The sequence below is a fragment of the Numenius arquata genome, chromosome 16 (genome assembly GCF_964106895.1).
Source record: "Numenius arquata chromosome 16, bNumArq3.hap1.1, whole genome shotgun sequence".
Lineage (NCBI taxonomy): Eukaryota > Metazoa > Chordata > Aves > Charadriiformes > Scolopacidae > Numenius > Numenius arquata.
The window spans coordinates 2,758,454-2,785,630 of NC_133591.1; the positions used below are offsets into that span (position 1 = coordinate 2,758,454).

Here is a 27,177-nt window from a genome sequence, read left to right on the forward strand (position 1 = left end):
TGAGACATTTCGATAATGCTGGGTTTTAGGAGCCTAAATTGCATCTTACCTAAATAGCTGGTGTAATCCTTCCATGTGAATTTGTACGGAAATTGCTCCAATCACTCTCTAACGCTTCCAAATAATATTGTAAACTGACTGCTGCACGACCGGTTTCCATAAATTAAACGGCCAGCTTCAATATTTTCCTTTAGTTTTTAAGCCTGAGAAAGAAGCGAGCTGGAGAGGTAAGAAACACTAATGGACTGTGAACACGGATGGTTTACACACTGCTATTTATTGTCCTGTTCAGCATGAGGGACAGTTAGCATTTTTATCATAATCTTTAGAGCCTGAAGTGGAGTGAAAGCTGCAAACACGGGAATTGTTCCTCCAAATCTCATGGCCCGTATGAGTCCGGCCACCGAGGCCGGATACTGGAGCATCTCCTGCTCGTGTTCTCCATGCCCTGGTTTTCAGCAGAAGAGCTGAAGCCCAAGACCACCCCATCCTTCCTTGTCTCTCCCAACAATTCCTATCAGCCTCATTTTTTAAGTAAAACCTAAGGGAAGGGCTGGTTTTCCCAGGGAAGCTTTATCTCTCCAGGCACAGCTCATCAGCCCGTGGCCAGTGCGTGCCAGCGCCAGGGTTGTGGCATGTTAACTCCGAGCAGCATCAGCTGCCTGGCGAGCGCACACGGGGCCTGATTGGATTTTAAATGAAAATGCAAATACTCCTCGGGTCTTACACCAGCAGCAAAAAGGCCCCGCGCGGGGAGGAAACGCTGCAGGGACTTCTCTGCTTTTGATGCTTTCCCTCTTACTTTCCAGCATCTAAAAGGCTCGGGTCCTTCCAGCAAAACCTCTCATCGCTTCCCCTTATAGAAAGCCAAAACCTGCTTCACCCACCTCTGCAGACCCCCCCCACCGCGGCATCCGCCCACCCCGGCACCAGCCCCGGTCACGGCGTGCCCCTGCTCCCGCATCACGGGGGCACTGAAGTCACACCGCCCTTTCAATTAATTGCTTTCTGCAAAAGGAGCCTGAGGACCACAAGGAAATTTCTCCCGTGCAACAGGTTTCTGACGGAACAAGCCCAGAGGCTGGTGCTTGCCACAGGCTGCCATGGTCGGGGAGGCTGGGATGCTGGCCCCCATCGCCATGCGACTGTGGCTGGAGCCCACACTACTGCAGCAGCACCCCATCCTCTGTTCCTTTAACTCTACCCTGGTGGCTACCAAAAAACCACCCCAATATCATAGAATCATAGAATGGTTTGGGTTGGAAAGCACCTTAAAGGTCATCTTGGTCCAAACCCCCCTGCCCTGGGCAGGGACACCTCCCACCACACCAGGTTGCTCCAAGTCCCATCCAACCTGGCCTTGAATCCCTCCAGGGTTGGGACAGCCACAGCTTCTCTGGGCAACCTGGGCCAGGGTCTCACCACCCTCACAGCAAAGAATTTCTTCCTAATATCTTGTCTAAATCTCCCCTCTTTCAGTTTAAAACCATTCCCCCTCATCTATCGCTCCATTCCCTGATCAAAAGTCCCTCCCCAGCTTTCCTGGTGCCCCTTTATGGACTCCAGGGGCTCTAAGGTTTCCCTGGAGACCCTCCCAGTCAGGACTAATCTCCTCTCAGCCATACTCAAGCCAGGACACAAGTGTGAGACAGTCCCATCCCATCTCGCAGCATCCTCTGCTCATCCATAAATCCCAGACTGAGATGCCATCAGTAACTCCCAGGGCTTGGAATAACCCCAGGAGCCCCCGGCAGCCCCGGTGGTGGGTGACGCTGCAGGAGACAGGACCGGGAGGATGCTACAGCCACCGAGCACAACTCCGCTCCTCGCCTCAGCTTCAGCGAGGATTTTTCCCAGCCAAAGGCAAAAGCAGGGCCTGACGCAGAACTCAGAAGGCATCTCTAAGCCAAACGGAGTTCTGCAATATGCCATTCACACCAAAGCAAATGACATACAACAATAATTAGTGAAGATTACATAGCAATTAACGTGATTACAATTATGCTAGTTGAAATAATTTATACAATAAAATCCACACATGCATCGCAACACATGACCAGGGATGAAAGTGTGGCTCGGATGCTTTTCCTGGTAGCTCACAAATAAAGCCAAGACAACTCCATTCCAGGGAGAAAAAAAGCCAGAGACTGGCCTAATTTCTGTCAGAGGAGGATTTTCTTGTCACACCGTCATCTACAGAAGAGCTCCCAGTTCCCCACAGAATGATTTGCTTTTGACACAATAATGTTTAAAAATAGGACGTGTCGGATCCCCACCAGCCTCGGGACCCGGGCTCCTGCTTTCAAATACCAAAGCAGAAGGGGAAAGGATGCCGGGGCTGCGGATGCCGCGGTACCATGGGATGCAGGAACCATGAGATGCAGGAATCGTGGGATGCCATGGGATGCAATTCCCTCCTGCACCTCAGGATCAGCCCCTCTATCGCAACCCCACCCCGACCTGCTCGGAGAGGGGCAGAATAAATACATAAAGTTTTGAATTGGCTTCCTAAGAAAAAAAAAAAAAAACAAAACAAAAAAACCAAACCCTGATAGATTATTCCAACTCTGCAATGTGTCATGTTTATTGAGGCTTAGCCCTGCTGGCCAACATTTTGTACAAGCACCTAAATAGCAGAGAATTAAAGAAAATGTTAATCAAATCTCTCATTCCTGTACACTACACTGACGATAACAGCCTTCTATGCTTTCCTCTGGCTTTTGGCAGCTGTTTGTTCAGGAAATATCCCATATGTAGTGCTGAGAAGCCAATGCTGGAAAAGATTCATTTTTCATTACTGGGTGCTTGTGTAAGACAAAGGAATCTTAATAAGGAAGAGCTCGTTTCGCTGATCTCATTTTTATTACCTTACCAGTCTCATCGTCTGTTTGTTTGCATTTCATACAGCCTCCTCTCTAATATTTCCATCTTAGATTAGCTGAAAGCCAAACACAGCTACGGCACCCGGATTTGCAATTCGCCTCTTCGTGACCCCCAGGACGGAGGCAGATTGTCACACTATTTCCAAGCCGAGGTACAAATCGCCTCTCACAACGGCCACGGTCATTCCCGTAAGTTATTTTTATTAATCCCCAAGCCTACATACCTGCCCTTTTATTACAAACCCAGTGTATTTCAGCTCAGAAATATGATATTAGCCATAACTCCTGACTTGCTGCCATTCGTTTATGATCGGAGCTGGGTTATTTGGACCAAAGACCCAAACATCTCTGTTACGAGGAAAGGCTGAGGGACCTGGGTCTTTTTAGTCTGGAGAAGAGAAGACTGAGGGGGGATCTGATCAACGCCTATAAATACTTAAAGGGAGGGTGTCAGGAAGATGGGGCCGGTCTCTTTTCAGTGGTGCCCAGTGACAGGACAAGAGGTAACAGGCACAAACTTGAATATAAGAAGTTCTATCTAAACGTGAGGAGGAACTTCTTCACTTTGAGGGTGGCAGAGCCCTGGAAGAGGCTGCCCAGAGAGGTGGTGGAGTCTCCTTCTCTGGAGACATTCAAACCCCACCTGGACACGTTCCTGTGCAACCTGCTCTGGGTGGACCTGCTCTGGCAGGGGGTAGGGCTAGATGATCTCCAGAGGTCCCTTCCAACCCCATAGCATTCTGTGACTCTGTAAGCAGCACAGAGGAATTACTTTCCTGGTGGGTACTGCGGTGGGGTGCAGGGTCTCAGAGAACTTTTCAGGCTCCCACCCACCGCCTTCCCGCAGGTCCCTGCCCTGCCCGACCACCCTTAAATTCTGCCTTCTATCAGCCACGGACCGCTTCAAACATGCTCGAAGTGTCCGCTGCCGGGGGACTTGCTCTTCAGAAAATTAATTCTGGCAATAGTTATTTTACTGTACAAAGCAGGTGAATGCAGCGGGGACTGATCTCGCCGGAATCAGAGCAGGGAGCTTCATACTAATGTCTGCAATGAAATGGCAGTCGGCAAACCCCATCAAACCCCATCAAACCCCATCAGCTTGGAGCATCTCTTCATGGACCTGCACACGCGCGGGGAGCAGGTGGGTGCCGCAGCGAGATGTGCCCAGTGCCAGCCTGGTCCCCCCACCCCGCCCTGGTTCTGGGGGGAAAAGATGGGAAAACGGATATGCGTGTGCTGACACACCATCCCCAGGAAAGCAGTGCCCCCGGGCAGGGGCTGCAGGCAGGGGTACCGGCAGGGCTGCAGGCAGGGGCATCACCAGCCCTGCCCACTGTGAATTCGGCTGGTCGGGTTTTCCATCCGCATGCACTGCCGGCTGCCACCTTGTCCCACGGCAATCAATGCTACAGATCACGCATTATGCAAAAAAGCTTGCCTTTTTTTCCATTATTAAGCTATCGCTTTGTAGATCTTGGCATGCAAAGCAGAGAAACCCCCTTCCCTAGGTAGGGATGATGCTCTCTGGAGCCCCTTTGGCCCCACACAGCTCCAGCCCCAGGACTCAAAATTCCGTCTTTGCTCACCTACAGCTCTCCCAAACCTCCGAGGAGACCCGATGCCCTTCCTTGTCCCTGTCACCTCCCTTCTACAGCCACCAAACCCTGATTTACAGGGCTTTTCAAAACTCAACCCATGCGATTGCTTCACGAGGCACAAAGAAACCAGTTTGACTGCAACCCTGCAGTGCCAGGGATGGCTGAAAGACCCTGGGTTTGTCTCTGGGCTTGAGGGTTCCTCTGATGGGCACCCATTCAGGCTGGGTGCCTGGGTACCCGCCGAGCCCCCGGCAGCCGGAGCCGAGCCGAGGGAATTTGGCCACAGGAGTGCTTGGGCCACTCTCCAACTCCCTCACAGCCCATTAGCATTACCGTCAAAAAATTAACATATTTTATATTAGAACTGTATAAATACATACTGTTTCCTCAGCAGCAAAAGGCGAGCATATGGCATACAAATCCTCAAATAGGCTGCATCGCCTCTTTAAATTATCTCTAGAGAATACATCAAGGGATATTATACCGCTTGAAGCATGTTTTTGATGTAGCGACTTTCATCTAGCGCTTCACTGATCCTGGCGTGGCAGCAAGTACCTTCCTCGATTTGATGTTTTGACCTTAAATACCACGGGTGCCCCCGAGCTCCTTTCTGCACGTCCTGGAAGGGGCAGAGCCGAAGCGCCCACCATCCCCGGGGCCAGCATCTTCAGCATGCCCCCGATGAACCACGGTGGCTTCCCTGTCCCCAAGCAGCTGCGGCCACTGCAGCGGTGCCACCGCGGTGCTCCTCGCTGCGCCGTGGGATCTGTCACCCGTAAAGAGCGACTTTATTTTTTCCATGGGGAAATTAAAGCCAAAGAGAGCACGTGGGAGCCCCCGAGGATACGCAGGGGTTTGGGATGCTCGGCTCTGCTGAGGGAGTTACTGGCTGCACCCACTGCATGTGTCCCCCCCGATTCGAGAGGGTGCGAGAAGCTACAGCCCCTGGACGGCAGGAGAGCAGGCAGGAGGCAGGGGAGCAGGCAGCACCTGCCTGCAGGGCTGCAGGGTCAGGCCATGCAGACACCCGTGACAGCGGAACACCCAGGGCTGACACCTCTTCCTGCTGCCCTTGTCACCCCATCAGGGCACGATGTCCGCGGCCACCTCTCTGTGCCTGAACGCTGGGAAGCCAGCGCTGCCCGCAGCCTGCTCCTGCCTCTCACATGTTTTTTTTTTTCTTAAATAAAAATACAAGACGGATTAAAATACCTTTGTGATGTCTTGCTGCTGCAAGATATTTTTTCTACCCTCTGTGCATCTGCAAGATGCTGGAGCTGGTACCGAGCACTTGTGGTTTCCCCAGAGGAAAGCTGCATGCCCCGTGCAGGGGCTGTCACTGACAGAGGTGGCTGTGCCCAGGACGGGCTGGGGGTCCCTTACCTCGGTCCCTGGGTGCTGCGGTTGCCGACAGACTGCACGGAGATGCTCCCAGACACGCTGGGACTTGCCGGGGATGACCAGCCCGCAGAGGACCCCGGCCAGGACATGATGCTCTCTGCGGGTTCCAGATTGAGAGTGGAGCCGATGCTGGAGCAGGCATCCCTGTGGGGAGAGATGAGACCTCATTAGCTCCACAAGCACAGGCAAGAGGGCTGGCGGCACCGGCAAGGGGTCCTGAAGGATGTGTGAGGGTGAAGCCAGGCACAGCTTCACCAGGGGTTGCTTCATGGCTCCAGCAACGGCAGCTTCAGCTGGTGGGCTCTCCTCTGGCTGTTTTGTGGCACTGGCACAGAGCGGACAAACCAAATTTTTCCAGGCAACCTGGTCCTTGTGCCATTGCTGCTGCCATTAACTACTTCCCCCATGGTTTTATAAGTGTCCTGTAGCCTGTAGACCGTGGGTGGGCAAACCCCGCTGCTGCCTGCAGTGCCTCAGGACCGGAGCTGCAGTGGCAGAGCCAGCGTGACCCCATGTACCAACTGTCCCCTACGCACCCCTGGTGCTGGGGCCACCCCTGCCCACCCACCAGGACCCCACACTCCAGCTGCAGCAGATGAAATCCTTTAGGATCTCAGTTTTCCTTCAAAGCTTCATATTCCCAAAGTGCAGGAAAGCTGCGTGCATCTTTCTGGGAGGGAGGAGGGAGAGCATCCTGCTGGTTTAACAGCTCGAAGGAAAAGTGAGCAGGTCGACAGACATGGGGGCACCCAGAGCCATCTGAAAGCCCATCTGCGCCCTGCCCTGGGTGGGCTGCAGGCAACTGGTGGTCCACAACCCCTCACACAACCCGGGGCAGGCTCCTGCCCTTGGGCCAGCAGCTCCCCAGGGCTGACATGTCTCCCTCCTGGAGCAGGGCGATTCCCACGCCATCTGCACGCTGCAACCGAGGGAAAAGAGAGAGAGTCAGCCCCAGAGCTGCCCATGGCTCACACAGCCTCCCCGAAGCCACCACATGAGTCTGATGAGATGAAAACCTTCCCAGGCAATAATCCCCACTCCGATAGAGGTGTCCCTGCCCATGGCAGGGGGGTTGGAACTAGATGATCTTTAAGGTCCTTTCCAACTCTAGCCATTCTATGATTCTATGATTCTATGATAGCCTGAGCAGCAGTGACTGGGGCAGCAGCGGGACTGTTCCCAGCACACTGCATGGCCAAAGACCTCCCCATCTGCCCTGGGATGCAAAAGGGACCCCGGTGGATGCATCAGGGATGGGTGCTGCTGCATCATACGTGGCATTTGCACCCGCTCTTCCCACGCTGGCGAAGGGCAGGGAGCAAAATAGACCACTTTTCCTGCACCAGCAGCTGCGGACGTCCCTGCCGGGAAGCGCTTCTCACCTCCCGCTAATGTGTCAATTGTATTGGAAATCACTTTTGCTTTACCGAGGAGCGAATTTCTCAGCTCACGGTTTCTATCTCACCCTTCCCCAGTTTAATCACTACATAAAGAAAAATCTCTTCTCACGGCCTGGTGACAAGCACATCTCTGCTTTCTTTTTTTAAATGCATTTATCTATTCTGTCTCCATTTGTCACGATGCCCCTTTAGCAGTGTAGCAGAGGGGAAAATTGGAGGGCTGTAGCAGTAACACCTGAAAAACCCACTGGAATTTTTCCTCCCGTTTTTTCCTAGCAAAATCTTCTACCCCATCTGCCCAGCGTCACTGGTTCCTCCAACCCCCGGCTCCTGTGGCTGATCAAAGCACAGGATTTTCAATCCATAAATCCAGCGCTGGGGCACACACTGATGCATGGCAGCGTGCCACGCTGCCAGGGACAGGAGCTTCCTCTGTGATCGGGGCTATTTCTGTCCTTTTTCACTTATTTTAAGCTGGGTCACGCAGTATGATTTTCAGGGTCATGCTTTCTTCATGAAACCTTTCATTAACATGAAGTTTCTTGTGCTTAAACACGTGCTGCTGCCCTGGCGCGGTGCAGCATCCTCAAAGCAAAGACCACAAAGCATCTGAGCCTGCCCCTCTGCAGCCCCCACAGCCCTCCCCAAAGCCCCCGGAGCTCCTCGCCTCACCTCTCGGCATCGCTCTCGTCGCTGGACCGCAGCTCCTCCAGGGCCACCTGCAGATCGGCGATGCGCCGGATGGAGGTCCCCAGATCAGCCTGCAGGACCTGCCGCACCGCCCCCAGCTCCGCCAGCTGCTGCTCCTGCATGGATGGCACGGAATTAATGCCAGCACCCCAATAAGGTACCCCGACACAGCACCCTGAACTGCAGAGGGGGTGAGCAAGCCATCTGCTAAAGCTTCCCCCCCCCCCCGCCCCCGCCAGTTCTCTGTGCCCTGCCAGGGCTCGCACCCTGCCGCACGTGCCATAGCTTGTAAAACGTAATCTTCATCGTACACAGGAAGAGGAGCAAAAGAAGTTGAACCCCTCAGTGACCAACCAACATCACCCACAACAGAAAAAGCCCAAAATCCCAAGTGCTGGGCAGAATATAAGGAGCAACCAGTGGATACCATGTGGAAACTGAATTTAACTCTGGGGAAGGGATGGTGACCTTGGTTTTAGGCACACAGCTGGACCAGGGCACCATCAGGTTGTACAAACAGCCTTCCCAGAGATAATTAAATTCAGTGAAATTAGTAACATCCTCCTGAGCCAGTAATGTCCCCCTGCAGCTGGGGATGCCCAGCACCGTGGCGGTGAACGTAGAGGGACTGGGGACGGGCGTCACATCTGACCAGTGACTCGGGTGTCCATCGCAATTGCCGTATTGTGCCCATGCTGTGATTTCAGCACACCGCTGCATCGCTCTGCTAAATCAAAAAGTAACGCCAATATACCACATGAGTAAATCTGATATTAAAATTAACACACCCCCCCCTACCCCGTGTGGAACGTGTGAAAGCACCCGGTGTGAGAGCACCACGTCCCTGCTGGGGACAGAGCGTGGGGCTGCTCCTCCACTCACACACCCCACACCTCTGCTTGGAAATGAAGCCCTCTTCAGAGACGCTGATGAGAAAAACCAGAAACTCATTTCAGAATTTAAACTACAAGGAGGAAAAGCTGGATGAGCAGCATGACCCAGATGGTACCACGGACCCAGCATCGCCCACAGCCCGGTGGCCACGGCCGAGCATCGCCGTGTTCCTGGGATTCCAGGTCCTTTCAGCAAGGAAGGAAATCTTGGTGGTGTTTTCTAAACCACTGCACGGCAGAGAGAGAAGGAGAAGGAGCATGAGCTGCAAATTCACCGTGATTGAAGCTGCCAGCAGTAAAATTGCCATCGCGGTGGTGACAAGGTGAGGGATGATTTGCAGCGCGGGCTGCGACAGGCCACGGCGCAGGAGCTGGCAGACTGTCAGAGTAAATAATGAAAGCCCTGGGATCACCAGGCACCCGGGCCCGGGGGAGGGGGGGGAAGAGCATTTCAGTTCATAAAAACATGCAAAGAAACATCCCTGTTTGGGTTGCACAGCATCACGGTTCCTTCTGGAAACGCACCAGTCTTGGGAAAAACCTGAACGCTGCCAAGAGGCTTCGGGAAACTCAGAGCTTCCGAGCCCTTTGCTTCCCTCCCGGCTCGCACAAACGCAGAGAGTGGAAAGGACCTGTTTTGTCCTGGAAACTGCTCCAAGTTGCGTGGGAAAAGCCCACTGTCTAGGCAGAGGAGATGCTCCCCATGCCAGGGTCGGCCCCGCAAGCATCTGGGGGCTCAGGAGGGGACACACGGCAAAATGCTGACCCCCCCCAAGGGGAGAAAGAGCCCCAGGGGGAGAGAGCCCCAAGCTTCGGCTGGCTACGTGCCTGTACTCAGCTATTTGCAACTGCAAGAGCAAGCAGTAAAACAACCACTAGATAAAAAGCTCAACCCTTCAAAAAAAGGCTGATAAGAGTCTCTATTGAACTAGTTCCTCAGCTCTGGGATACGGTGCAAATTAAATATAGTTCAGTGGCCGCATTTAATTCCTTTCCTCCGTCCGGCTATTATTAACCTGACAGTGAGTTGCAGGGAGGCAGCTGGGCACACAGCGGCGCGCACCCTGACCCCACCAACCAGGAAAGTCATAGAATCATAGAATCATCCAGGTTGGAAAAGACCCTTGGGATCATCGAGTCCAACCATCTACCCTACGCTACAAAGTTCTTCCCTATATCATATCCCCCAACACCACATCTAAACGGCTCTTAAACACATCCAGGGATGGTGACTCAACCCCCTCCCTGGGCAGCCTGTTCCAATGCCCGACCACTCTTGCTGTGAAAAATTCTTTCCTAATGTTCAGTCTAAACCTACCCTGCTGGAGCTTGAAGCCATTCCCTCTTGTTCTGTCATTAATTACCTGTGCGAAGAGACCAGCACCAACCTCTCTACAGTGTCCTTTCAAGTAGCTGTAGAGAGTGATGAGGTCTCCCCTCAGCCTCCTCTTCCTCATACTAAACAGTCCCAGCTCCTTCAACCGCTCTTCATACGATTTGTTTTCCAGGGTACAGCTGTGAGAGCAGCAAACAGCATGTCCCAGCAGCTGGTGGGGTCCCCGTGGCCCCGCTGCCTTCTGCGTGAGAGCCATGGGTGCACCCAAAGAGATGGGACCACCGTGGGATTGATGCTGCTGAGCTGAGGGCCCAGCCTGGCTTCCCCTGAGGATGCCCCACTCCTGTGGTACCCACAGCCCGTGGCAGAGAGGGGCCGGTGGCCTCAGGAGGGGGCTGCACGGGGGTGACTTTGGGGACTGCATGGCCGTGGGCTCTACACACTGCGGGTGACCTTGGGTCCCCTGCCCGCACGCTGCCCGAGCGGCAATTTGAATGTCAGCCTGAAAATACTCGTTTCTTAATGAGAGCTGACACTGCTCAAGCACAGCGATGCTGCTGAAACAGACTCCTTCCAGGGGAGGTGCTCTCACCACCGCCATCACCCCAGGTACCCGGGGCTGATTAAATCCAGAGGAAAGCACCATTCCCATCCTGAGAACAACCTGGGGCTGGTCCACGCTCACCCTCTGCCGAGTGACCTGCACGAGCCTATGCCCACTGTGAGTTTTAGCTCTCGGGGCTCAGGCGTTACCGTAAAGTGAATTCTGGCGATAAAAACCTGCAGCAAGAAGAGGTGGGAAAGAGAAACGGCACCGCTCAGTTTCTACGCCCTGCCTTTCAGCATGGGCTCAGCACATCCCCAGCTCCGGCGGATGCTGCAGCCCGTGAGGAGGAGGAGGAGGAGAGGAAGAAGAGGAGGAGGAAGCTGGCAGAGCCACAGCCGGGCCAGGGGCAGAGCGAGGGGTAACGCTCTAGTAAATGTGCTGCTGAGCATTTTGGGCTCAAATCAGTGCAAAATAGAAAGGCTGGTGCTTACGGAGCCACAGAGCACTGTGTCGATCAGGTCAGAAGGACAGCACTGTAGTGGAGAGGCTGGAAACCCAACATCCCACCCGTCCCCGTGCTCGCTCCCAGATCTCATGCACGGAGGGACTTTATGTTTTACTCTGTACCATACAATTGTCTCAAGGAAGGGAATAATTACCTCAATATAATTAAATTTCGAATGCAAAAAACGCTGTCTTCATCCCGTAAACTGACAAGAACAGTCCCAGCATCAGGCCACCGTCATCCCAGGGAGCGATTAGAAACCTTTGACACTTGTTGTTTCAATCTAAATGTAAATGCAAGAAGCATTTCCCTTTTAATACCGCAACTGGCCTGAGCATTTACATCCTGCCTCAGGATGAACGGCCAAGCGTTGGTGGCTTTTTGATTCCTCTGATCTGCGTCACACGTGGTTCCTCACACGTGGTGAAGGGCAGTGGCTGGGTGGCTCCAGTTGTGGCCACCAAGTCCAAACGTGATGGGATGCTGGGAATGGAGACCAGAGTGATACGCCGCACTGCGGCTGGACCTGGCGGGGGATGCAAGGTGACTTGCACATCATTCTGCCCGCCTTATTCATCATTAATGGCCTGTTATCACAGCCCCCCCCCCCCAGCTCCTGCTGGCGCTGATGATGATGGGGAACCCAGACGGCTGCTGGGGGGGGCGGGCTGCAATCAGAGGAGCCGCACTGATGAGCAGGGCTTATAAAGCAACGGCTACCAGGGGAATCAGTCCTTTCCATCTAATCAGGGAGGGGGCGGAGGCTGCAGCAGATGGGGGGGGGGTCCTTACTCAGGGTGAGACCCCTGCAGTCACTGGGCTGGGGGCCAGCACCAGACCTGCTGAGTGGGAAGGACTGCCCTGCCAAAGGGGTGCCTTTGTGCCCTTAGAAGCACATTCCCTTCTTCTCCCACGGAGAAACATGTACCGTTGCCTTCTCCCCTGCAAAGCAGCAGACATAAGACTTGCAAAAAGTCCCAGAAAGGGGCTACAGCTACTGCCACAAGCCAGAGATGGTGACGCAGAACTAACCGTCCTTTGCTTCGCGTGTGTGTTGATTTTTCGTTGAAAAGCTCCACTAATTTCTCCCCTGCCTTTCTCCCTCTGTCCATCCACCTGGCTACCAAGCAACTTGCCCACACACCCGGCCGTGGCACGGGGACCATGGGGAGAAACGGAGATGTGGGACCAGCTGTGAGCCCAGGGAAAAGGGCTCCAGCTTCCCAGATGGGGATCTGAGAGCATTTCTGCTACATGAGCTCGGGAGCATCCTGTAACCTAAAATCCCAGTCCCTGTTGGCACCAGCAGATCTGGCTCCTTCCACCAAACCGTGGCAGAAACCAGCCTGACCAGCTTAGAAACCCCGGCTGATGTATATTTTATAATCAATAAATAAAATATATGTTCTGCCTGGTTTTTGCATACGCTTCCAGATTACTTTCTCCCATTCACAGCGTATCGGCGGACAGACCGCCCCGGAGCACAGCACTCCCCAAACCCGACAGGACCAGTCCACCGGCAGGTCAAAAGCATTTATTTTAGAAAGCTGAGGTTAATTTCTGCTGACAGGGAGCCTGAATTAAAGGCTCGCTCAAGACAAAGGGGACGGGAGCTCGCTTGGCCACGGTCAGCACGTGGCAAACCCACACTGAGAAGCTGGTGCTCACAGCCCGGACTCCTGCCCTCGCCCCGAGGGGGCTCGTGGGAGGATGCTGCTGCACATCCGTGCTGGAAAGATCCTGACAACATGAGTACACTGCAAAAAGAATTAATTCCTACTGCGAGTGTCACAGCTGAGCGCTCAACAGTGGCCTGCTGGCCACCTTTCCCTGCATTTCATATGCCCCACCCCTGCTCCCATCCTGTCCAAAGCCCCTGCAGCCCCCAGACCACCCATCCCTCTCATGGTACCACCCGCTCTCACTGCAAGGACAGGTTGGAAAGGAAGAGATTTGCTGCAAAGGGGAAATATGGATGCCATTCGTGCGTACCCAGAGAAGACAGAGCTGAGGGAGAGGCGGTGAGGACACAGCCCCCTGGCCCCCAGGCTGTCACCCAGCAGGCAGCCAGAAGAGGTCAAGACAAGCAGGGGCTGCCGGCAAGGACAGGAGGAGACAAGGGCCGGCAGCTCTCAGGGGGTCCCCGTTCCTTCAGGGGAGTTGCCACCCGGCTCTGTCCTTGTGAAACCAGCAGGAGAGACCCCACTGCCCACTGACTCCCTGAGCATCACTGAGGCTTCCCCCTGCGCTTTGCCAGGGGACTTTTCCAACAGCCAGAAAAAGATGCTCCAGCCCTCAGCAGCCCGTGGCACGAGGGGCACCATCAGGAAGCCAGAGGCTGTCAGCCCCCACCCAGAGCCCACCTGGAAACAAGGGGACATCTCAGCTGGCAGCTCCATACCTCCTACCCCCATCCCCCACATCCCCCCGCAGCCTGCCTTTGCTTTCATTGCTTCCCTGGAAAAGGATTCCCAAAACCCTTTTCCTTAGGAGTTTGCTTTTTCATCTACTTTTGTCTCAGAAGCATTTGAAGCTAAGTTAAAACGAGCTAAGCGAAACCAGTAGTGAAATAATTCATGGGACTCTAAGGGATGCCAAGGCAGGCACCGCAGAGCATCCGGCACCCGCGTCCCCGGCGCCGTCTTTTATTTCTGTTTGTGGTTCTGCTGTCACAACATAACCTTTGCGAGCTCCCATCCACCCGAAGTGAAGTGTAATCTAATTAGCCCAATTTGGATTGCCGCTCTTTGAATAATTTAGCGTACACCTGCAGTATTCATCCATCATTATTATTTTTAATTAAGTCATTAACTCGCAGGTTTTTGCGAAAGTTTGAAGTGACAAAATTTCCGCGGTTGGAGCCTGAAGTGAGACGGGGCGAGCGGCTCTTTCTGCGCTCGCAAACACCGGCGGTACCAGTAATTGGTGCGAGCAGCCACAAGTGCTGGTGATCTGCTGAAGAATTGACTTCTTTAATGGCAAACCAGAAATCACAGCCCTGCTGTACAACAGCCCTAATTAGCACGTACATATATACAGTCGAGTTTTCACTCCTGGCTCCTCCGTCACCCAACCTCACCTCTAAGGACCGGCTCCCTTTGATGATAATTGTCCTTACATTTAGTGAAAATCATTAGCTTCTAAAGAAAAGAGCAGCTCCGGGAGACCCAGGAGCAGGCGATGCTGAGGCCGGGAGCTGCGGGGACATCAGAGGGTTTGGCTGGGGACCTGCTGGGAGCGCGACATTCCCGGCTGGAGGCACAAACACCTCCCGTGTCGCTTCTCAAGTTCAGTGAAAGCACCAAAAAAAAAAAAAAATAATAAAAAAATCTTTAAAGCTTGCAGAAGAAATAAAAAATGAAAAAATCACAGAGATCAGGCTGTACTGTGCTAGAGCACGCTGGATCGCATGGCGATAACAGGGCTGCGTTACAAAGGAGATTTGCCATCATAAGAACCAGAAAAAAGGGTTATTTACACTGTGACTCTCATCTTTTTTTGTTTGGTTTTTTTTTTTTAAAAAAAAAAAGGTGTGAAGATATTCTTCACACCTGCACTTCAGTTGTCAGTAAAAATAGTTAATTATTATGCTGATGAATTTCACAGCTTCTTTAAAGAAACCTGATTTTAAGACAGCGCCCGCAAGCCCCCCACGGCATGCCCCAGCGGTGGGGGCTTCGAGGGGGGGTGTCAGTGGAGCTGCCTGTTGGTGCAGGGGGGCTGGAGGAGATGCAGGAAGTCTGGCTGGCTTCCCAGCACGTCTCTGCCAGTTGGGGCTTCATCCTAGCAGGACCAGCCCCTGCTTTTCCCTAGACATCCCAGCTAGGTGCCCCAGTGCAGCCCAGGCAGGGGGGGAACACCTCCAGGGCAGGAGGGACCCCGGCGCTGAGCTCCCATGCCAGAGCTCCCATCCCAGCTTTCTCCCATGAAATCCAAATGGTACAGGCAGTTCAGTCATCGACATTATCAAAACATGAGCTTCTTTTAGCTTTTTAGTTATTGCTTGGCACATACTGGAAGAATTACTGCCTAAAAAGTGAATTAGTCCATCCTGGCTTGTTAGTAGCTGGCATCTCCCCCCTCCGCTGCAGCAAATCCACAGGTGAGGAGGGAGATGCTCTGCCAGAAGCTCTGTGAAAACAGCTCCAGAAAGACAAGGCATGGGGCAGGGTTCTCATGCAGCATCCCTGCCCCTGCCCTTGCCCTTGCTCCTGCCCAGGGATTCCAGTGATGGCTGTGGATGCCCAAAGCAGCTGAGATGAGGCCTCTTGCAAACACACCTTTGCCTCCTTGATGCTCATGGATGGACCACCAACCCACATCCAGCATCTCCTCCAGACCACCGAAACCAGGAGCTGTGCCCAGCAGCATCCTGGTCCCGACAGCAGCTGATGGCCCTACACATCCCTTCTCCATCCTTCCCTGCACTGCACCAGGCAGCTTCTCCAGGGGACTCTTATATCAGGACAAGCACGAGCATGTGTGCATACACGATGAGCAAAGAGACCAGGGCTTGTTTTTAAGCTCCCCAGGATCAACTCTAAGTTGGAAATCCATCTCTCGCTTCTCGCCATGACTCAGTTTCTGCCGTGGCCCGAGGAGACCAGGCGGCTGGGTCTTGCCTGTCAAGCTCTGGGTGTCAGCACAGCAGCTGAGAAACAAGGAGCTGTCGAGGGCTGGGGTCCAGATTTTATTGGAAGAGGAACTACAGCTCCACGGGGGAAATCTAGTACATGCAACCAGAGCAAAGACAAAGACAACCAGGGCCAAGTACTACCCCCGCCATTAGAAAACATGCCTCCCTCGCTGTGATGGCGCCGGGCTTGGAAAGTGTTCAAAACCCATTCTTCTTACAAAATTCATAAGGCAGAGCCATCTGCCTGGCAGCCAGCTCTCCAGCTCCCATCCCTGCTCCTCGCTGGATTTTCCCCGCTGCCTGTGCATGGGATGAGTCTGCCTCCCAACTGCCCAAAGCTGGGTCGAAAACGATGGAGGGATGAAAAGAGCTGTCCTGAGCCTGGCTGAAGGCGTGGGGATGGTGGGACGGGATTTTCAAGCGCCTCCACCACTGATAAATACCGGCTGCGAGAATAAAATACCTCATATACAGGCACCGACTCTGAGGATCCCAGGAAACGAGACGGGATTTCTAACCCAATCTGTACAACGAATGTGTCCCTTCATCGCTGACACCCTGACAGTGCACGGCAAGTCCACAACCTCCCGACTGTTTATTTGAGTAAATTAGAAAAAAATTTTTAGGTGCAGACCATGACTTAAGTAATGTTAAGTGAATAATTCATGCAGGATTTATAATTGATGGGGGATTTAACAGGAGCAGAGCCGTAAGTGGCTTTCTATTAACTATTGATGCTCCCCGCCAGCCGCTCGACAAGCCCGGCTGGGCTCTGCGATCACAGCTCTCCCGTGATGTTTTATTTAAGCGCTGTTAAGAGAACATACATTCTGGGGGAACACCTCTGCTCCCGGGGAACGCCGCAGCAGCCCCTGGCTCCCAAGGTGGGCTCAGGGAGCCCCAGTTCCCACGGGGCAACAATCCTGACCAGCCGGGAGCCACCAGGGAGAAACACAGGGCTGGTGGGATGTCCCTTGGGGAGCTCACCCGCCCCAGGGCTTGCCTGGCTCCTTCCTCCTGCCCCACTGCAGCAGATGCCACATAACCCCAAATATCTGGGGGTCCGGATAAACCCAGACCCCTCAATATTGTCTTACGAGTTTGTCTGTTTATGGGTTTTTATGTCTTATTCCAGGGAGGCGCCTCTAAAATCCCTTCCAGACTTCTTGGCAAACTTCATCCATCCCTCTGATCATCTTCATGGCCCTCTGTTGGAACGGGTCCAGCAGAGGGCCACGAAGACGATCAGAGGGCTGGAGCACCTCCCCTATGAAGACAGGCTGAGAGAGCTGGGGTTGTTCAGCCTGGAGAAGAGAAGGCTCCGGGGAGACCTCATAGCAGCCTTCCAATATCTGAAGGGAGCCTCCAGGAGAGCCGGAGAGGGACTCTTTGTCAGGAGATGTAGTGACAGGACAACGGGTAATGGTTTTAAACTGGAAGAGGGGAGATTTAGATTAGATACCAGAAAGAAATTCTTTCCTGTGAGGGTGGTGAGGCACTGGAACAGGTTGCCCAGGGAAGCTGTGGCTGCCCCATCCCTGGAAGTGTTCAAGGCCAGGCTGGATGGGGCTTTGAGCAACCTGCTCTAGTGGAGGTGTCCCTGCCCAGGGCAGGGGGGTTGGAACTCGATGATCTTTAAGGTCCCTTCCAACTCTAACCATTCTATGACTCTATGATTCATTTGTGAGAACAGAAGCACGCTCAGAAGGCCAAGTATCTTGCTACGCCCATCATTCACATCCCCATACGAAACATGCAGAAAGCTTCTAAAAATATAGGCACAAATACAAAAAATACAGTTGAAAGAACCCAGCCGTATCCTAACAGACAGCGCATCTGTGTTCCAAAACATCGTGTTTCTAACAAAGCTGCAATAAACACATAGTTATCATAGCAACTGAAGCCCTGTCTCGCTCGGGGCCCAGAGGGAAAACAGCAGGATCCGGCCCCAGGGTGGGCTACTGCTAGCCCAGTGGGCAACCCAGGGAGCCACCCGGAGCTGGTGGGCACACAGGGTGCACCCAGCAAAGCATCTGCTTTTAAAATCTCATTATTCCGATGAGCATCGATGGCTGCACGACTCATTTTGTGCCCGGGGAAGGGTGTCCCGGCAGCCAGGGCTGCGCTCGAGGATGCGGGACTCGAGCTGGCAGAGCACAGACAAAGCCTGTTCACGGCACGGGATGTGGAATAATTCACACTAAAGCACCATTCCCTTCAGAAAGGCTGGCAGCCTCGGGGTGAAATAAATGCTGAAATCTCCTTGATTGTTAAATAAAAGATTATTGATAAAATAACTGCTTCTAATGCGGCTGTGCTGCCAGCAGAAATGCAATATCTTTCAATTACTGCTCGGAAGCAAGGCTTTCCTTTTGTTTACTGGAAAAAAAAAAAACCCAACATGAAACGAGATGCTCATAAAGGACTGTAAAATGAAGGTGAATCTATTTTTTTGCCGTACTCCAAATCCGGTTGGGGCTTTGGGCATGCAGAGCAGGTTAGCCGCTCTTCTGCCCCATCCAACATGCCGCCGTGCCATGGGGGGGTTATTTGGCAAAGCCATTCGGCACATGGGGGGCTGGCAGGAGCACGGGGCATTTCCCCAGTGCCGGGGGAGCGTTTGGTCCTGCTGAGGTTCTGCCCAACCCGAGCAAAACTAGCACAAGGAGGTGCAGGAATGACCTGAGCAACTTGGGGGGGGGGGGCGAGCCCGAGAGACACACCTTATCTGCGCAGGGGCCAGCTAATGGCAAATTGGCCAGCTCCATCTCCAAACACAGAGAACACCACAGAAAATTACTCTTCCAGGACTCTTGGGCCAATAAAACCCGCAGCACACACACCCCCCCCCTCCCTCCATGGCCCTGGGGGGCAGCATCCCCTTACCAGCTCCACGCGCCGGCGGCTGGACTCCAGCTCCCTCTGCACCAGCTCGTCCATGTCCGCTTTCATCTCCTCCATCCTCCTCTGGTAGTACCTGGTGCTCTCCTTCTCCCGTGCCTCCGACTCGGCCGCCTTCTCCAGCTCTTCGCCCATCTTAATGATGCTGTCTCGCAGGCGCAGCACCAGCACCTGGGGAGGAAGGTGCGAGGTGACACCAGGGAGATGGAGGTGAGGAGTTATGAGATGAGGAGTTATGCCCCATGAGCATCAAGCGATGTGGAGAACAATCCCTCCCCGACACAGGGCCAGTCACTATTATTATCATTATCAAGCATCGCCCTAGATTAATGGTTGGACTCAGTGGTCTTAAAGGTGTTTTCCAACTCAAAAATTCTATGATTCTACGATCCCCAGTGGCTCATTGGGGTCAGCGGGTGCGGACCCCAGTGATTCCATCCCATCCCATCCCTGCACCCAGCTCTGCTCCCACCACAGCAGGCAGTGCCATCCCCCATGGCCACACCATGTCCCCCAAGGCTCCCACAGAGCCAGCAGCTTCTTTGGGGACACAACAGCAATTTTCTTCCCCCCTGGGCTGGGCTCGTTCAGGCAGCACAACTCTGGGAAGAAGCAACAGCAAAAACATATCCCTGTGCCACCAGATGTGCAGATTAATGGGGACAGTGAAATAATTGTGATCAAGCCTGCTGGCTTGGCTTCTGGAGGATGCCAGTGCAAGGGGATGCCCATCAGAGAGGTGCTGTGATGGATGTGCTGAGCAGTCAGCACACACCATTCCCTGTGTCCAGTGGCAGGGACTGTATATTCCTCCCGGTGTTTATAGCACTGAGCCCAATAAACACCACAGTGAGGCAGGTAGAGATAACAGCAGTGGCATGAACGCTATGGACTGTCCACAACCATGGGAGAGGTGGTCGAAGACCCCTCCTGTCCCTCTCCATCCCTTCCCAGGTGCTTCTTCCCCCAAAGCCGAGGCGGTGGCATCATAATTCCTGCCTTTCACCAGCATCTCCCCAGGGCTCCACGTCCCCTCTGTGAGCAGGGAAGAGGTTGTACCTCAAAGCGCTTCATCTGCACGGCCTGGAAGTCCAGCTGGCTCTCCAGGTCACGGATGCGGGCTTCCTGCCGGCTGACGATGGAGCGCTCGGCCGGGCACTGCTCCAGACGGGCTGCTCTGGCCTGCGCTGCCTGCAGCTGGGGGAGGACGGGCTACGTTAGCACCTCCCCAGCCCCCGACCCAGGCAAAAACCTCCCGGTCCCTTTCCCAGATCCCCCACCAGTCCCTCACCTTGATGTGATGTGCACCGGGGACCTCTCATGGCCCCTGGGGTGACTATGGAAAAAAGGCACTATGGAAGAGCATGCCCTGAAGGACTCCCTGCTGTTAACACCCCACAGCAAACGCAGGACACGAACATGTATTTTTGAATGAAAAAACGTGCTGGCAAGACAACACATGTCTGGGTCTTTTTCGCTTTTCTCCTTCTCACAAACCCTTTGAGGACAGCAGGTGTAAACATTCACATTTTACCCCTGTGTGGAAAGCTGCCTGGACCAAGCTTTTCTTCAGCCGTTGCACCGAGATCTCCAAAGCAAACTGTCCTTTTAGTGATCCCGCTACAACTTCGGTTCAGATTTTGTATTTGACCTAGAACTACGGGAATTTGTCTTCTTTTCATCTGGCCTATCTCTAAAGCACCACCCGCCCCACCTCAGAGGGAGCGAGTCCTGCTTCTGACTCCTGGGCAGCTCAGCTACGCTCCAATAAAGCACTTAAGTTAATGGGATTACTCATCTGTTTAAAATTAAATCCAATGCACTCCAGGAGCACCGGTGCAGCCGCAGAGGCGAGACGGTGCAGCCCTCACCAGTACCCCCAGGACCCCCTGTCCTGGGGTCAACCCCATCCCAGCCACAGCACCAGCAGCTCGGGAAGGGAGGAGAGAGAAGTGGGGCTCTTCATCCCGAAATCCCTGCCAGGGAAAGCCTTCTCCAGCCCCAGGCAGAGCCCGCAGCCCACCCTGGCCCCGTTCTGCTCATATTATAAAGGAGAAATGGTTTTGTAGCACTAGTAAAAGCATTTGATCTGATTTTAGATAAGACCACGACACCCATGACTGGCACCGATGTCAGAGGACACCTGGGTGGCTTTCGTTCCTCAGCTCTGGGGAGGAATTACCTTCTCCTGAAGGCTCTGCTTTTCTTTCTTCACATCCTCCACCTGCGTCTGCAGCTCCCGGATCTGAGCGATGTCTGTTGCCGACTGTGGATGGAGAAAGCAGTGGGAGCAGACCCTACCACCCAAACCACGAGCCCCTCCTGCACTGGACTGAAGGAGCTTAATTCTCCCGACAGCACGCAACTTTCCTAATTTTCAAAACAAGTATGTGCAGATCAGGGAAGAAACTGTGTTGTCAAGGTCATTTCTGTCCTCAGGGTCCTTCCAGACACAGACTCCCGGTTCTGTAACACCACTGCAAGGGGCACCAGACTGAGAATTGTCAGTCTCGCCAGCATATCCCTGCTCCACAGGGAGCCTTGGGCTCCCTCAGCTCCAAATACAATCTTTTGGGAGAGCCTGCCTTAGTCTGGATATTGCACAGAAAGCCCCAGGGCTGTCTGTCAGCACTTTTTAAGCTCTGCTTGATAAAACAGTGAAAGAAAGCCTAGAAAAGGATCTGGCCGAGGATGCTATAGGATTTCCCAACTATTGAAACTAAAGCCAAGCCACCTCTTGAAAGAAGAATCAAAACTATGGGTGAGAGGAGCTGGAGCCGTGAGCCATCCCTTCCTCTCATCACAGCATCCGCTTCCTGGGGTCCCAAAGCTGCTCTGCACGGATGGGGACAGCCGTTTGCCCTCAGCCAGGCCGCAGGGTGTTCCACGTGCCCCCACAGGGAGGGGGATGCTGCCCAGCCTCCACTGCCCCAGCTCCTACCTGGGCGATCAGAGCCTTGTGCTTCGCCATCAGCTCGTTCAGGTCTTCCTGGTCCTCATCGATGCGTTTCAGGAGGTCAGCTCTCTCATGCTGCAGCTGGTACAGCTGCTCCTCCACCTGCGGGAGCACCCACGGGGCCGCTGGCTCACGCATCCCACGGGGGACACATGGCACAGCATTGCCTGGACCACAGCATCCTTAGGGACATGCTGCCACCAGCCCCCAACCCTGTTCTTGCACCAGGAGAGGCAAAGGGAGCTCCTGCGTATCTGCAGAGGGAGTCTACGGGACGCTGCACCCTTATCCATCCATTAAGCCACCCAAAGAGGCTGGGTGATTTAGTAATTATGCTGATTATTGTTGATTTAGTAAGAAAAAAAAAGCTGATTATTGCTATGGAACACGAGGAGGTAGGACCGTGCCGCTGCCCTCCCACCTCCCCAGCCCTGGCTGTGTCTCCGCACCAGGGTCTTGTTTCTGCTGAGGGTGTCCAGCTCCGTGTGCAAGTTCTCCAGCTCCAGGGCCGCTGTCTGCTGGGACTTCTGGGCCTCCACGCACTTTGCTTCGCTCTCTTCCAACTGGGAAAAAATTGAGGGAGATCATAAATACAGAATCACAGAACGGTTTGGGTTGGAAGGGACCTTAAAGATCATCGAGTCCCAACCCCCCTGCCATGGGCAGGGACACCTCCACTAGAGCAGGTTGCTCAAAGCCCCATCCAGCCTGGCCTTGAACACTTCCAGGGATGGGGCAGCCACAGCTTCCCTGGGCAACCTGTTCCAGTGCCTCACCACCCTCACAGGAAAGAATTTCCTCCTAATATCTAATCTAAATCTCCCCTCTTCCAATTTAAAACCATTACCCCTTGTCCTGTCACTACATCTCCTGACAAAGAGTCCCTCTCCGGCTCTCCTGGAGGCTCCCTTCAGATATCGGAAGGCTGCTATGAGGTCTCCCCGGAGCCTTCTCTTCTCCAGGCTGAACAACCCCAGCTCTCTCAGCCTGTCTTCATAGGGGAGGTGCTCCAGCCCTTAATTAAAGGAGCTCTCGGTGCCTGCAGAAACCACGTGCTGATTACGCCGTTCCCCGCGGCCACGTCTATTTACACTTCACCCCCAGAGCATGTTTCCCCTGTTAATGCACAGGGAAAGACAACTTTTTAAAACCTGTGCTGCTCTTCAGCCCGCCTGCTCCTGGTTTATAGTGAAAAGGGATGTCCTGGCAGCTCCCACCACACCGAAGCACCCATCCTGTCACCACTGACCCTCCCGCTGAGAGCTGAAGTAAGCGCCTCGGTCTGCACACCCACCCTTGGCACGGCAGAGCTGGCATCATTAATTTGCAAAATTATGTGAATTACATGTAATTCCTGATTAGAGCAATTCATGATTCGGAGTTTGCAAATGGGCTTTTCATGTGGCATAAATTGCATTTGCAAATACACACGGAATATCACAATTTATAAATGCTAATTTGCTCTTGGTTTTTATAGCTCAGCCATTAAGACCACAATGATCTTAAATGGGCTGCAAACATCTGGAAGATGCAGCGTCATCCCAAAAAACCTCACACCGCCGGGACGGAGGAGTTTACGCCGGCTGTACCTGAACATCCCGTTCCTTCCCTTGCTCGCTTGGGTTTCTTTCTTTTCTTTATGAAAAAGAAAACAAAACCTCTCCGCTTGCTGCTCATTTCCCGCGCCCGGTCCCCTGCGGAGGATGCAGAGCTCCTGGGGGCAACAGGAGCTGCTGTGGACCATGGTGAGAGTTTGAGCATTTTAGGCGATTTTTTCAGGGTTTACTCATCTTTTTTTTTTACTCTCTCTCTCCCTCAAAAAAAACAGGGGGGGATTACAAAGAACTGTAACCGGAGCAACCCTCGGCTCATTTCCCGCAACTGTTTGGGGTGATTGAGATCTATTTGGAAAAGCTGAGCAGGTAACAGGGTGCCTACAAGAAAGCTGGAGAATGGATGGGAAGAAACAGCCCCAAACGTCATCGGGTCTCCGGCTACAGCGCCAGCCAGAAGCTGCTCGCCATAGGAAATATAAAGCTCTGCCATGGAGACATTTAGCAGTTTGAATCCTGCAAAACTGTTATTTAAAATCATGTTCCTGTCTCCAAGTTCAGCTCCAGTGTTGATGGATTGTCCAGCCGGGTCTATTCATACACCCGCAGAGCCACTCGCAGCCACACGCGCCGTGTTCCTCCTCTGTCTTCCACCAGCTGAAAAACAGCCTTTGTGCTTTGCATAAAGCTGGGGCGGCTGTTACTGAAATGATCCGAGACGTTAAAGATGCTAATTGGACCCACTGCTGGGTTTATGGCCAAGGGCTTTTCCAACCAACCTGCCCACCTCTGGGCTCCTCCAAAAGCAACCCCCCGTCCACCACCAGCCCCTGGGACCCGTCTTTCCCCTGCCACGATTACGTTAAAAACTCCAGAGACTTTAATCAGAGAGAAAGGCATCTCCAGGACCTCTCATTAAACACCAGCTTCCATTTCACTCCGTGTAATGGAATTTTCCCACTTGGGAAGAATAAATTGAAATTTCCACACACATCCCCCCCCCCCCCCCCCCAAAAAAAAATGCATAATGTATGAACTTCTGAACAACATTAGTTTGCCGTGCTACACCATCTGTTAAATACCTGCGTAAAATGGATGCTTCAGCCTTATTAAGAAACAATGCTATATTTCCAGCCATATGGATTTTGATTAACGGAAATGTAGCATTTTAGCAAAGTTTTTATTCTTGTGGAGGTTTGTGGGCTGGTGGGAGGATGCATTGACTTTTGAGAAAGTCGTCATAAATGCCATTAGAAATCGTTTAAATTTAAAGGACAGCATAATCATACGGCATTTTTAAGGCACGCAGAGTCTCAGTGTTGGCGGCGCAGCAAAAATTCAATATTCCCAATATTAAGGCTTTCTGTTCTCCTTCTCCAAAGCGCGAGGCAGCCGGGCAGAGGCCACCAAAGGAGCCAGGAGGGAGCCGGGGATGGACTGTATGGCACTGTGGCCACAGGCAGGACAAAGTGACCTCCTGCATGAACCTGCCTCACTGCGGGGACCAGGCTGCTCAGGGAACAAGGTGTTATTCCCCTAGGAAGACATGGCTGGACGCCACGGGGGTGGCCACCATCCCCAGGCAGAGCGAGTGCCCCAGCATCATGGCTTGGTCCCCTGGATCAGGACATGGACGGGGTTCCCTCAGCATCAGCCCACCGCAGCGAGCTCCAGAGGATGATGCAAGGCAGGGGCTGGGCATCATCAGCCCCAAAGTGGGATTTGGGGAATACTGAGGGATTAATTAAGTGTGGCATTACAGCATTAGCTCAATAACATTTAAGAAAGAACTCATGAGTGCCAAAAATGGCTGTTCCTGCTGCCTGCCCCGGCTGCCCATGTCAGTGGCACAGGCACAGGGATGGACATGAGTATGGACATGGGGATGGGCACGGGCATGGACATGAGTATGGGTACGGGGATGGGCACTGGCACTCCATCGGCCACATCAGACCGAGCTCACCTTCCCCTTCTCCCTCGGCGCAGGTGGGAACAGCTGCTGCTCACAGATGTTATTTATGCAGAACTATTATCTCAATTATATATGTATGTTGTTGGAATCGTTCATGCCTCCCGATTAGTTTGTTTCCAGGGGAAATGTACAGTACGGATTAATTACCGAGCGGTTTCGGAGGATCGGCATTGTTAGCTTAGTCCCGGCACTCGGCATCCCGGGATGCACATGCACGGCCAGGCTGAGGACAGACTGGTCCATGCCACCCCTGCCCCACGGCAAGGCACCCCGAGGTCACCCTGGGGCTGAGGCCACCCAGCAGCACGGTGGGCAACTTGCCGGCTGCGAACCCGGCATGTCTGCACTAAAACTCCGCCAAATCCACTGCGATCCCTGCTCCTGCCTCACCGCATCCCTATGACAACGCCTCCCCAGCCCAGCGCCGCTGGAGCTCCTTATTAGACAGAGAGAAAACGTGCCGAACAGAAGGTAATTAACAGTGCTGAGGGGATAAAAAAGAAACAAGGAAAAAAAATACTTAACCACTGTTGACTTAATTACAGAGAAACACTCCTGATGAGGAGACCCTCGTCAGGGCGAGAGGCGCTTCTCACCCTGGCCTGGGCAGCGCGATGCTCGCCCAGCGCAGGGTCACACACAGCTAAAACCAGGAGATTTCACTGAATTTCACTGAATTTTTAGAGTTGGAAGGGACCATAAAGATCATCTAGTCCAACTCCCCTGCCGAAGCAGGATTGCCCAGAGCATGTCAGAGCATGTTACTCAGGACTGCATCCAGGTGGGGCTTGAAAATCTCCAAAGAAGGGGACTCCACACCCTCCCTGGGCAGCCTGTTCCAGGGCTCTGCCACCCTCACCGGGAAGAAATTCTTTCTCATATTTGAGTGGAACCTCCTATATTCCAGCTTGTGCCCGTTGCCCCTCGTCCTCTCACTGGCAACCACTGAAAAGAGTCTGGCTCCCTCCTCCTTCAACCCACCCTTTAGATACCTATAAGCATTGATAAGGTCTCCCCTCAGCCTTCTCTTCTCCAGGCTAAAGAGTCCCAGCTCTCTCAGCCTTTCTTCATAAGGGAGATGCTCCAATCCTTGAATCATCCTTGATCTTGAATCAACCATTTGCAAATATTTCTTGCGGTTTTCTCCTCGGCGGAGGTAAAGGGTGATGCTCCAAGGAGCTGGTGGGGGGGGAGATGCCGGAAGGCACCCACCTGCTTGCGCAGCCGCTCCAGCTCCTGGTTGCTGGCACCGGGGTCCCCGGGGGCTGCCAGCAGCAGCTGAACATCAGCGAGGAGGGCACGCGTCCGCCGCAGGTCCCGCCGCAGCCGCTTCTCCACGTCGAAGTCGCGGTGGCCGATCTGGGGAGGGGAAAAGAGGGGGGGTTCCTGAGCCTTGCCACCCCGCAAAACCACCCCAAGGCACTCCTGACAAAATTAAACCTCTAAAAACCACCAATTTGGACGGGTGTTGGTAATGCTGAAGTCATGAATCAAGAAGATATTAAATATCTATGTATCCATACTGCAATTTTCCCTCTTTGTCAAATAAAAATAATTTAATAGTTAAATAAAAGGGAGAAAATAAATTACATAAACATCAGAACTGGCAGATCCCTCCAAGACACCCCATTTTTTCCCCACCAGAAAGGTGTTCTTCTGAAAACATCAGGCCATCCCTGGTCCCATCAGCCACGTGCCCGCCCAGCGAGCCACCCCTGTGGCCAGAGGGACAGCGCGGTGCGGGTCCCCAGAGCCACAGCGCCCTGTCCTCGAGGCCACCGGGCATTGTCATCCCCCTGGGAAACCACCCTGGCCGAGGGGTAGGGTCAGAGAGGGACAGACCCAGATGTTCCAGTGTCTGCGCTGAGAGCTGGCACAGAAAATGTAAAAATCATTGCATGACA

General features: G+C 53.4%; 1 protein-coding gene across 1 annotated transcript in view; it reads right to left on the reverse strand.

Moving 5' to 3' along the window:
• Positions 1–27,177, reverse strand: part of MYO18B (myosin XVIIIB) — a 78,767-nt gene that overhangs the window by 6,025 nt on the left and 45,565 nt on the right. The window contains exons 34-41 of the mRNA XM_074159675.1: positions 26,486–26,632; positions 22,198–22,311; positions 21,734–21,850; positions 20,975–21,058; positions 19,852–19,989; positions 18,778–18,963; positions 7,957–8,090; positions 5,867–6,028 (exon numbers count right to left, since the gene is read on the reverse strand). Coding sequence (XP_074015776.1) covers positions 5,867–6,028; positions 7,957–8,090; positions 18,778–18,963; positions 19,852–19,989; positions 20,975–21,058; positions 21,734–21,850; positions 22,198–22,311; positions 26,486–26,632 — 1,082 coding nt within the window. The remainder of the gene's footprint in view (positions 1–5,866; positions 6,029–7,956; positions 8,091–18,777; positions 18,964–19,851; positions 19,990–20,974; positions 21,059–21,733; positions 21,851–22,197; positions 22,312–26,485; positions 26,633–27,177) is intronic.